This window comes from Calidris pugnax, unplaced genomic scaffold (assembly GCF_001431845.1).
Source record: "Calidris pugnax isolate Ruff unplaced genomic scaffold, ASM143184v1 scaffold14, whole genome shotgun sequence".
NCBI classification, from domain to species: Eukaryota; Metazoa; Chordata; class Aves; order Charadriiformes; family Scolopacidae; genus Calidris; species Calidris pugnax.
This window is the reverse complement of record NW_015090793.1, coordinates 1,993,152-2,005,515: the sequence shown is the minus strand read 5'-3', so window position 1 is coordinate 2,005,515 and position 12,364 is coordinate 1,993,152. Positions and strand designations below refer to the sequence as shown.

Here is a 12,364-nt window from a genome sequence, read left to right as displayed (position 1 = left end):
CTCTAATATTTAAGAGGGAGAAAACTGGACTCAAGAGAGGGAGTCTTTGTTGTCTTAAAGCAACAATATTTAATAAGGAATATCTACAAACTTCCATTATATTTCTAGTCGTGTTTTTTTCATTTAAAGAATTATCCAGGCACATCATATGTTCACCTGCTCCTGTGTAAAGCCACCATGAGAAATCTTTTTGTCTTTCCAAAAGGGTGGAGTTATAGTTATTCTTCACCTATTGAGAAGAGGTTTCTGTATTATGCTGATACGCAAATCAAGACATGGCTGTGTGGGGACCCTGAGAAATGATACTGCAGTGAGAGAAGCATAGTTTTTGATTACCTTCTACTCATCCTTCTAATATGACTTCCAGTTCTTGGCTTCTGAATTAACGTGGTTTCTAAGAGGCCAAATAAACCTTCAAAACTACATTGATTGCAGCCAAGAGTGTTATTCTTCTAGATAATTTTTATCAGAGAATTCCCCACTGCAGTGGGGGAATTCAGTTTCATTGCTAGAGTAATCTCTTCAAACTTGTTTTTTCTCCCCCAACCCCTAATTTCCTTGACACGCTGCTGAGTTGCAAAGGAATTGCCTTTTTAAGGAATTGTGGCTTTCTTGTGGATTATTTGTGATCTCTTGCCCCTTTAGCTTCTATTGTGTAATAGATATAAGTCCAGACTTGGCTTTCTCATAATTGAAGATCAAGTGCCTATTCTGTTAAAATGAAAGCAAGAATTAAACATGATATGAAGTAAAACTATGCATGAGCTAGAGAGCTCATTGTTCCTGGATGAAGATCTAGTAAGATTTAAAAGGATTGGATGTTTGTATAGCTAAGAATTATGTTTGGAACTAAAATAAATATATTTTACGGAAACTCTTAGACAGCTACTGCACGGCTTATATCTTTAAGACTGGCTTAGGAAAGTAGCTTTAGTAGTTTTCTATGGAGTTCAATGTGAATTGATCTGCAGCAGTTGGTGATGTCTAAACTAAGGCTGTAAGCTACATTGGTCTCAGCCCACCATGAAAATTCCTGCAATCTATTACTATACTTAAAACCTTTATAGTGAGATATTTTATTTTTTTTTTCCAACTTGAACTTGATAGTTGGACCTCAACAAGTTCTTTGGGACCATTCCACAGTTTAGGTAAAGTTGGTTCAGCTTCATTTGAACTTACTAATGTCATTTTGTTAAAAATGTGTGTGGAGAATAATGTTAATTTTTGAAAAATAAAGCTTGGAAATTATGGAACACATCATGTTTCACATGCATAATATTTGCCTTTGGGCTGTGGCCAAACATAAGGTGTTCCAGAGTGAAATCAGTTTGTGCAAGAAATTATGATCAGCTGAAAAGGTGTGATGTATTATATTTCATCTAACAACTTTAGCTGCCATAAATGCTCTCAATCTCAGATTTTATTTATGAAAACTGATTATTTAAACCTGTTCATGAGTGTGGTGAAACCACCACACATATGTGAGTAAGTGGATACTAGAGGTTGACTTAGGGGAAAGAAAAGAGAAGAATTAATTTTGATTCATGGCAGTTGGTCCCATCAGCTTTCACATGGTTTGCTTGCACACTTGGCTACTGTGCTGTTATTTCAAGTTTTACAAACCCTGTGGTTTTTCTCTTCTGCCCCACTGGAAGAAAGTGTTTGGTTGCCTGTGACAAGGTGGTTTTGTGTGTTATGAAAAAATACAGGTGTTGCTCATCTGAGTGTCCATGCCAGATGTCTTCCCACAGGCCTTCAGGGGCTGTGAGTACTGCCTGCCTCTGCCTGTGGCTGGGTGGTTTTGATGCAGAGTAGGAAGCTGTAGTGAAAAGGACAGAGGGAAGTTCTCCCATCTATGCACATTGCATGGGATGGATGTAGTAATTACTATGATCAGATTTTTACCAGGCTTGCTTCACTCAGCATCCTTCAAATCAGTGGGAGCACAGCAGTTCTTGAAAGAAGCTTGGGCCTGTAATGCCTCTTCCCACTCTTGGGATTGCTTAAGAAGTTAGTGTAGGGTGTGGGTTTTGAGTAGTCGGTCAGTGGTTTGAAGTTCAACCTGCGGTGCCGACACTGGTCCTGTGCCATGGCTTGTGCAGGGTCTCTGGCACCTGCCCCACAGCATCTGCTGTGATGCTTTCAGGTGCTGTTAGGCAGCTGCTGTACCCTCCTGCTTGGGTTTACAGCCCCCCAATGACACGGACTCTCCTTCAAAAACCCATTTTCTTTACGTTTAAAAGCACGGATAATTCCCTGTTTGTTTTTCTCAATCAGAGCTTAGCCTTTGACAGAACTACCTGCCCTGATGCAGACTGACTGTCCTGCCGTAGGTCTTACCTTTCACTTTACTTAGAAAGCAAAGCGTCATTCCCTAGTTAGCACTTTTTCTCCATCAAAACTTAACCAGTGTCATTTTAGCTTCACTGAAGCTATAGCTTCACCAGATTCTGCTTTCCCCAGAAGCCTAGAGAGATCCCTGAATTTCACAGAGTGTTTTGGAAATTGGACAAATAAGAGTGAATTCAGGAAAAATGAAGTGGTTCCAAAGCAGCAAGTATTACCTACAGCACCTCCTGTTCCTCAAAAGCAAGGGGACCTCAGGCAGAGCCTCGGTGTGGCAAAGCTCAAGGAGACCCCTTCTGTGATTCCCTCTTGACCAGCTAGTGCAACCAGAGAACCTGGGGAAAGCAGTTTGATTTCAGAGAAGTTGCGTTTTTTCCATGTCACACATGATATTAGTTGGCTCTGTGACTGATCAAGGGATATAAGCTAAACCCTTTTGATCCGTGAAGGGAGTAAACACTGGGTTAGGGAAGGGAGTTACTGGATATTTTCGTAGTCATCCTTCAAATAAATTTAAAGATTAAGATACTTTGATGCACAGTGAGCTCATTAACCGAGCTCATGGCAAGGAACTGGGGGGCAATAGTGCAGAGTCAGAGGAGGAGAGATCTGGTACTGATGCTCATGTAGGTGTGATGGATGCCTTTAGCAGCTGGCCATGGTAAAAGGGAGCATAAGAGAAGTAATTGGTCAAAGTAGTAGGAAGCTACATTAAGAAAAAACCATTCAGACAATGTGTTGGTAATTGCACACGGAACTGAGAAATTAATGTGTTGCTTCTCCTTTTCTTTCTTGTTTCCGTTTAGAACTGGAAGATATTAAAAGGTATTAGAAGGAATTCAGTACATGGCTGGCTTATGCAGAGAAATACTTAGTCCCAAAACATTTTAGTGAACCTCAAAGAACTTCAAGGGTTTCATTATTTTAGACTAAGCACATTAAAAACAAAAACAAAAAAACCAAACCAAGCATACCTCTGTCAGTCAGAGAAACTGTTGATTCTGCATGTACAATACCGTGAAGTAAACCTTGGATCTTCTTGGAACTGTGAAAGTGCCAAATAATAGCATGTATTAACATCTTCATGATTTTTATACATCAAGGGCATCATCATTGCCTAACTCAGCTGAAATCATGGTGAAATCACTGAGCACTGAGCATCTCCAGCAGCTTTGAGGAGCTGGGTCTGTGAAACAGCAAAGTCTGATGTGAAGCAGTTCCTTTCAGTTAATGACATGACAGATTTTCAGTGTACAAAACATCAGAGGGAGAAAAACTAGGTAGTAAAAGGATAAAATTCTGCTGTTAAACTGGAATAAATCCTTTACAAACTGCGGACTGCGTTTGATTATCACTTCCTATGCAGCATTACTGTTAGGACCATGGAATGCTCTCAGGTTTCTGCTCCAAGAGGTGACCAAGCCCAGCTTGCAAGCAGCATGTTAATTATTTACACCCTAGCCCCAGCAGAGTGATTAGTTTGTGGTGAAACATTATACCAATAGCTGTGCTGTGTTTTTATCCAAAGATCTCAAAGAACCAAACAAACACTGAACTAACTTTTGCTACATGGAGCATGAAGGAAAAATTAATTTTTAATGCAATTCAATTTGAAGATTAAATTAAGAGCTAAAGTGAATGGCCTACAAAGTTGTTAGCTGGCTCACAGTGCTGGTGTTCCTGCTATTCTTTTCTGACTCAGGTTTATGCAGAAACTGCAAAGGTGCACACAAATTGGGTGGTTTTGTCAACTACCAGTTACATACTTGTGAACTCCTATTGGTGCTTTTTCCCTAATATGGTTATTCAGTTTTATTGAATGGAGAAATGGCCGTTAACTTAAAGTAGCCAACATTAGACTGATTTTTCAGACCCTCTAAGCAATATGAAATGCCATCGCTTTCAGCAAGACTTAGGAGAATTTGGCAACACTGCAAAATAGGCTGTTAAGTACAGGACACCCAAAAGTCACAGCACCTACAGTTCAATCTGTGGGAGTTCTGTTGCTTGGACCTACACAGCAATTTGGACTAGCTGATCATAATGAAGCATGCTGACTTGAAAACCTATGGAAAATAGACACTTGTTTGAAAAGATTAATAAAAATGTAGTAATTATAACAATGCTGAGCTTAAAATTGTGTGAAGCCATTTAAAAATAATTTACTATGTTGCTTACAGTTCTAATCTTTGTGTCTGATCTTTATATATATTTAAAATGTGGCTTTAATAATATGGTCTTTTAATTTCAGATTTCGTACAGCCTTGCCATCCATGCTTCTGGGTTCTTCATTGCTTTTTTTGTTTCCCTTGTATTGACAAGTGCTATTTTTTGTATTGTTTACCGAACCCAAATATTAAAATGGAGTTTCCGTAGTAAAAACGAGGTGAGTCATACTGTCTGGACAGTATTTTATTTGAATTTTTTTCATTGATCTTATCTGATGATATAACTTCCTAACTAATACAGGTTGTCTAAAGAGTTGAAGACAAAAAGCCACCAAGTGATGGATTTGTTTTGCAGGTTAATGTAATCTCCACAACCTCTAATCTTTAGCGCAATTAGGTTTAGAGGGGAGTGTAAGAATGATAATCTGATCAAAAGAACCGCTGTCAGTACCTGGATGTCAGCTTCAGACTGGAGGGAAATTACCCTTTTGGCTATTAGTTTCTTTTCGTGTTTCCTCCCTTCCTTCTCTCTATCCCTCAAAATGAGAGGCAGGATGTCTGTGGGTTATAAGCAGTTGCCCAGTTGAGTAGACCACTCACCTCGAGCACAACAGACTTGGGTCCAAACTGTATTTCTGATTATCAGGAATAGGGATTTGAATGTAGGTCGCTTAGTTCCTTGGACGTGCCTTAATCTCTTGAGTGATTAAGCAAAACAGTTGGGTTTGGGGATGGAGCATTTTCAGTGTTCTTTATACAAGCTGTGCCAATTTGGAGCTGGTATTTCAGTACGTAGTGGGACGGAGGGAGAAAATACAGAGTCTGATAAATATTCATCAAATTGGCCCAAGTTCCAGCCCTTGCTTCTATTAATTATTTATGTATTTATGTAAAGTGGGGCAACTTCAATGGCAGGGAGCTAGAGACCTCGATCAGAACATTACAGAGATTGGAGCAGTCCTGTAAGAGGTTTGCACCCCTCCTCTTCTTGGACGGTGGTGGAATGCTCATCCCTCTGGAATGGCCGGAGGAGCTCACAAATCACTTCCAACCTTATTTTCTGCAGTTGAAAATTACATCTGCATCAAAAAATTTTACAACTTTTAGGTCTGAAAAAATAATCCCTTTAAATGAAAAGGGCGTGCCTTGTTTCTTTATACAGGAAAAGCTGTGGTAATAAAATCATTAAAAAGGGCCAGTTTGGTCTTAGCATCAGATGTTCATCGTGGTTTTTTTGTACAGTAATTTTATTAGCCCTCAGTCTCAAGGGTCTCACTGAACTGTGAAGTAACTGAGTCACTTCCAACATTCATAGAATTAGTTTTTCATGTTGTTCGCCTCATAATACTGTAATCTTGCCACATACAATTTGCACGCAATGATAATTTAAAAAAAAAGTTGGCCTAGAAAGTTTAAAGAAGATGATAACCTCCTAGAAGGCTTACTGAAGTTGATGTAGAGTCCTCTGTTTTCTCTATTATTTTCTTTATTTGTATTCCAGATCGGTTCAGCCTGAACCAAAAAGAGTATATTTGATTTCAGATCATAGAATGGTTTGGGTTGGAGGCAAACCTTAAAGATATCTTTTTCCAACCCCCCTACCATGGGCAGGGACACCTCCCACCAGACCAGGTTGCTCAAAGCCCCATCCAGCCTGGTCTTGAACACCTCCAGGGATGGGGCATCCACAACTTCCCTGGGCAACCTGTTCCGGTGTCTCTCCACCCTCACAGGAAAGAATCTCTTCCTAATATGTAACCGAAATCTAGCCTTTTTCAGTTTAAAACTGTTACCCCAAATCCTGTCACTATACTCCCTCATAAAGAGTCCCTCCCCATCTCTCTTGTAGGCCCCCTTTAGGCATTGGAAGGGTGCTATAAGGTCTCCCTGGAGCCTTTTCTTCTCCAGGCTGAACAACCCCAACTCTCTCAGCTTGTCTTCACAACATAAGTGCTCCAGCCCTCTCGTCATCTTTGTTTCCCTCCTCTGGACTTGCTCCAACAGGTCTAAGTCCTGTTCTCAATCCATTCTCTGTCCAGCCTGTATTCAGAGACATATTCAGATATGTATCTGAATTGCACAATTTCTTTATACCCTTTCCAGCTGTACAGTTTGATGACAAGTAGGAACCTTCTCACCCAGAGTTATCTTAGTGTATATTTTTTTCATAATCTGAAGCTTACCTTTTATTTTTTTAGGAGATACATCATGAACTCAACCAAAATCACAAACTGGAGCATTCTCAGTTTAATTCAGGTGATCTCTTTAGTGAAGATATTATGAATGACCAAATCATCGATATTCTGTCCTTTGAAGAATCTGGGAATATGCTTCAGGCTTTAGAAGAGTAAGAGTTCAGTGCTATTACATCGCATTTATTACATTTATCATCAACCAAACCTTTGAATATTGTTTTGAGTATCTGCCCTTTATTTTTGTTTTAGATTGTATCTGTTTACACATATGACTGCACTGCCATACGTATTTGAATTGTGTTAAATAGCTGTTTGTGGGAACTGAAAATCTTCATATTTCATATTGCTTCACCTGTAGAAGTCCCAGCTCCATCTGGGCCTTGTGCATCCAAGTTTTCCAATCCACCCAAACATCTAGTTTTGCCTCTCTGTGGCTTATTAAGTAAAAGGAAACTTTTCTCTGTACAAGAAAATGTTGAAAGGCTGTATTGTGCTATTGCTGAACACATTCTGCTTTCAAAGGGGTAGCTTTTGTCCTAAAAAGAGAGTCCCTAGTGGGTGCCAGCATTGCTGTGTGGCAGCATATTTCAGAAACACCTGAATCAGAGGCTAAAGAGTGACAGTTTGTAGTGCTGCCAGAAAGATACCACGTAGCTGCAATTGGAAGGACCACTGGGTAGAGCAGAGAAACTCTCCTGATGTTGTTGAAAGGCCAGTCAGGGCTGTTTGACAGAAACATGCTGCTGTTAAAGGTCATCTGTTCTTCAGCTGAATTTGATAAAAAGGTCTGATGTGAGGACAGAGCAGATTTTGTTTGTTCAGTCTTACTGTTAGCTCCTGGCAAGTCAGGTTACAGGCAGTATAATGCAACTATAAAATCTGTAGAAGCCAAAAAGGAAAAGTTACAGGACAATGGAAGTAGTTTTCTTTCTTAAAAGGTAACCAACAGCATTATTATTTCCTGTATTTCCTTGATAATTGGGATACTTATGTCTGTAAATTGCACCTTAGTCCTTGCTTTTATAACTATATAGCAACTCAGGCTTTGAGAAGACTTATCCTGAAAACCATCATGTGAATATTAAGAAGAACAGGATCAAACATTTTTTTTTAACTCGTTTTAGTATTAATTTATTTCAGGGACAGTGAATATCGAGCTAGTTTGAAAAAACTAATGCTGGATTATTTGTAGATATGTAATGATTTAGAAAGATAAATATTCTTGCAAAACTTTGGATAGGATTATGTTTATAACTGGATTATTTCAAAAACCATAAAACAGAATTCATTTCTTAGTTTGAGTGTGTATCCAGGGGCTAAAGTTTTTTAATATTCTTATGCAGTTAGCACAAATGTCTCTCTTGCTGCTGCTTCTTTCCTCACAGTTTCTATGTTCTCTCTCTCTAAGGAGGTAGAGCATTGCAGTGAATAAAATAGATGTCCATTAACAAAACGGTCAATAAGCTTCACCTTCTGAGTTATCTTTTCCTTCTTCCAGGATGAGGATAGTAGATGGACCACAAAGGCATCCGTAGTGGCTCCTTCTGCAAAAGACGATTGAAAGGGTGATAGGCATTTCTGTGAAGGGCTCAAATCAGCCTCTACCTGTTAGCAATGAGGATTCCTAATCCCTATTTAGATTATCCCAATTCTTCTCATTTCTTGTAGTTTTAAGCTGGACCTTCTGACTCGTTTGCTGTTTGGAGGTGAACATACAGATGCACTTACCGTGTTTTTTATTGTCCTTTCCCTCTTTTTATTGTCACTCATTGAATATGTGTATTCAGTCACTACATACCTGTTCCTCTCCCCTCGTACTGGTGGTGCAGTTTATCTGAGTGAGTGAGGATCTCTGCAATGTGAACTCCTACGCCAAGTTGCCCTGAATTCCCCTTTCTACTCAGGGGTGAAGAAGGGCGCTTCTAAGTTATGATTATTCTCATCTTCAAGTAGACTTCCAAAAATGAGTCGTGTGGGTGCTGCACCCACTGACCCTAAAGCCTGGAGCCTGGGCTGATGAGCTCAGCTGTAGGGGCCTGGAGGTGGGAGAGACAAATCCCAGTCTTGCAGGCTGGTTGGTCAAAAAGGCTACAGCATTACTTTAATGCCTATATTACATGCATGCCATGTTGTTTCTGCTTGCTTCAGTAGCTATAATGCACCCCATGTTGTAGCTCTCAGTGTTAATGCTCTGATTTTTAGCTTATGGTGCTTTCTCATCTTGTAATGTTGGTCCCTTATTCATTCTGCAAATTGGGGAAAGCAGTCCTTCAATTTCTGATCTACATTTCTTAAGGTTGTAGTTTAGTCTTTTAGTCTTGTACTTCAGAAACTGTTGGACATAATCCACGTTTTCAGCTGATTCCAAAGACAAAGGTAAAATAATATACCATCGCCTTAGGAGTTCTATGACAGCAATCTAGGCTAAAACCAGAATGGAGTAATTAATCCTCCTTTTTACGGAATTACCTGCTTTAAGGATAGTGATTTGCAAAATGTAATGGGAAAATATGGGGTGTTTGTAATTTATTAATAGATAATTGCAGTCAATTTGAACAGACTGGGTGCTTGAATGAAATGTTGTAATTTTACTAATTGTGATCACAATCAGTTTTTCAACAATATTGCATTTTGGTTTATTACATTGAGCATCACCCAATAGAATAGTTGGCTTTTCTGCAAGGAGCTCAGGAATGAGGTTTGTATTGTCTCGTAGCAGTGGCAGTGTACTGAGGGTAAGAACCAGGCTTCTGTTTTGAGCACAAGTTATTCATGTCATATATATACCAATATGAATCATCATAATCCTGGTTTTTATTATTAGGGGAGGCAAAGGTATAGGGGTTTTTGTTAGAGAGCTTTAGATCTTTTCTACCAAACAACTACATCTTGCTTGTATGCTTGCTTGATAATTCCTTCTGTATGTTTTGGTGCAGCTGTGTGCCATTCTCTCTACGTGGCATACCTATAAGCTTTCCAGGATAATTGATACATTCTTTTTAAATTGCACTATGGTAGTAAACACAAATGGAGTCATTCTGGTGCTTTGTTCTTTTGTCCAGACACAAATGAGAAAATTACTCAGAAAAGAGCCACAGGATTTTTTTTTTTGTCCTCTTTACGATGTAAAGCTATGTTAATAGTTAATGTCTTTTATGAAGTGACAGTGCCAAATGGTTTAGCAAATACATTAGGAGCATGTGTTCAATATTTATGGACAGGGACATCTTTGGAGCATAGACAGTTTACGATGTCAGGAGGATTAGCTAGAGAACAAAACATACTTTTAATATTTCATAAAGAAGCTTCTTAGTTACTCATTTTGTGAGTTTTGTCTTAATAAGTCATATCCTTGATGTATAGTATGCAGCAAAATAGCTTCGCTTTTATTCTCAGAAGATTCCTTACTGTGTATATTCCTGAATGACTGGCCCATTGGCAATGAATGATAATGAGAAGAAGCTATACAGTTTGAATATTTGATGTGCGCAGTAGAAGATCATGTTCCAAAATGCTGTGGGTCTCTTTTTCTGTATGTCTAGTACAGAATATGAGGAGAGCTGAGCAGTTTGGACTTGCGTCCAATGTGATGAAGTCTGACCATGCACATAGTCTCAGAAGATACAGATATGTTAAAGGCAACTTAATTTCTAAATGGCTTTCCACTACTACAGTTTTTCTTTTTCATCTTCATTTTGTACAGCTACGCTTCCTTGAGTTTGGCAAAGCTGTAGCTGAACCTGAACCTGCTTGCTGATACACAATACAGACTGCCAATTATTTTGGGAAATCACTGAGTAATATGTATGCATTGCAGCTGATTTTTTTTCTGGTGGTAGAGGGCATTGAGGCCAATGTACTAGAGAACAGGATCAAGCTGTCTCCAGAGAGCCTTGACAGAAAAGTCAAAAACAATTTACTACCATATTAGAAGTTTGCTTTTTCTTTCTAAATGTAAATTTCTTGCTGTACATCTCAATTTAATTTGCTAGGGAGCAAATGTGGTGGTTGTTTTTTTTAACCCTGAATTCAAATGAAAAGTAAGAATAAAAGATCACATTCTCACAGCAGTTAAATCTGAATATTCCTACATAGAAAAAGGTGAGAAATAGTTACATTATTAGTACAAAAAAAAAAAAAAAGGTGCTAAATTTCTGTATTTTCATGACTTTAAAAAAGTGTAATTTTAGAATTTTTGAAGGGAGAGCGTATTTATTGCTCTGTTTTTGTGTGATGTGTACAATGCAAGAATACAACAATAAATAATAATCACATTGATATAAGATACAATGAATACACATGGAATGAACCCCAAACCCTGAATTTGTAGTTCTGTGTTATGAATGCTGTTATAAAGTTGACAAGTGTGTAAACCATATGGTTTTTTTCCATTGGAGAAACTCAATTGCTTAATAGGTGATAGGAGTCTATAAGACGGGAACAGAAGAAAGCAAGTCATTTGAAATGAATGAATTAGTATCTCTTTTCATCTAAAAAATGGCACTTTTCTTTGATGTTGGCTAACTATGAAGAAATTGTGTTCAGAATTATATGGATCATTTCTGCTGTCCACCCAGAACAATTTATCTCATCCAGAAAACGGTCTGCTTTTGAGAGCAGTGCTGCTTAATTCCATGTAATTTTGAAGGAAGATTGGTATCTCCTATTGTTTCTGTCATACTACTCAGCCCATCTGAGTAGATCAGAAGAATCTGAGTGGAAGCTCCTCAGGCATTAATGCATATTGCCATAATATTTATTTATGCTTTTATTAGTAGCCAGGCTGAAGTTGATGCTTTTAAAATCAATGGTAAAATGCGTGATGACTTCACTGGAAGCAGGACTGGAGTCCTTTTATGCTCTTTTTGCATAGTTGTTTTTCAGTGAAATACCATTTTCTGAGCTCTGTTGCAACAGCTGTATTGTAGCTAGCTGTATTTTTTAAATTGGTTTGCTGAAAATCACTGATTTATCAGTTTTCTTATGTTCTGCAGTCAAAGCAGAGGTTCTGAGTCTCTTAAATGAAGGATTTTCGAAATGTTTTTTAAACAGATTAATTTAAGAGTTGAAATACCTTTACTCTCTCCATGTTGCTGTGGACAGCTAAAAGAATTTGGTAGTGAAGCTGCTGCCAAATGTAGTGCTTAGACTTTTGGCAGGTTTTCATTAATCTTTTTTTTTTTTTTTTCCTGAAGAGTCACTGGTCTTTCAGCTCAGTTTATCATCTTTTCCAGTGTTGTGGGGTTTTTAAAATTTTTGGCTATATATCACGAGAATCCTGTTACTGGTTTTGTCAGCATCTTGGCTTTTTCTGGAAAGCTAAACTTAACCTATGACTCACCCATGCGAAAGCATCCTCAGATAATCATAACATACCTTTCTTAGCAATCTCCATCCATTTATTTTTTTGTATTTATGTATTATTTTTATCGCCTGGGGAGATGCCCCATGTTCTCTGTAGGCTCAAGTTTTCAGCTACGCTTAGCTGTTCGAGTGTTGCAGGACTGAGGGATTGACTCCCCCAGTTGAGAGCTGGCTGCAGGCCAGCACACCAGTACAGCCTCTGGTGTAGCACAGAGCATCTTCAGACCTGCTCTGACACGGGCAGGCTGTGCCCAGCCTGGCAGAAGGCAGGGACCAGGGAAAGGCAACGTG

At 38.7% G+C, this 12,364-nt stretch overlaps 1 protein-coding gene across 4 annotated transcripts in view; it reads left to right on the top strand.

The window, feature by feature from the left end:
• The window catches only part of EVC2 (Ellis van Creveld syndrome 2), a 74,735-nt gene that overhangs the window by 18,334 nt on the left and 44,037 nt on the right, over window positions 1-12,364 (top strand). For all 4 annotated transcript variants that reach the window (XM_014936075.1, XM_014936074.1, XM_014936072.1 and 1 more), the window contains 2 exons: window positions 4,598-4,732; window positions 6,713-6,861. In XM_014936075.1, coding sequence (XP_014791561.1) covers window positions 4,598-4,732; window positions 6,713-6,861 — 284 coding nt within the window. The remainder of the gene's footprint in view (window positions 1-4,597; window positions 4,733-6,712; window positions 6,862-12,364) is intronic.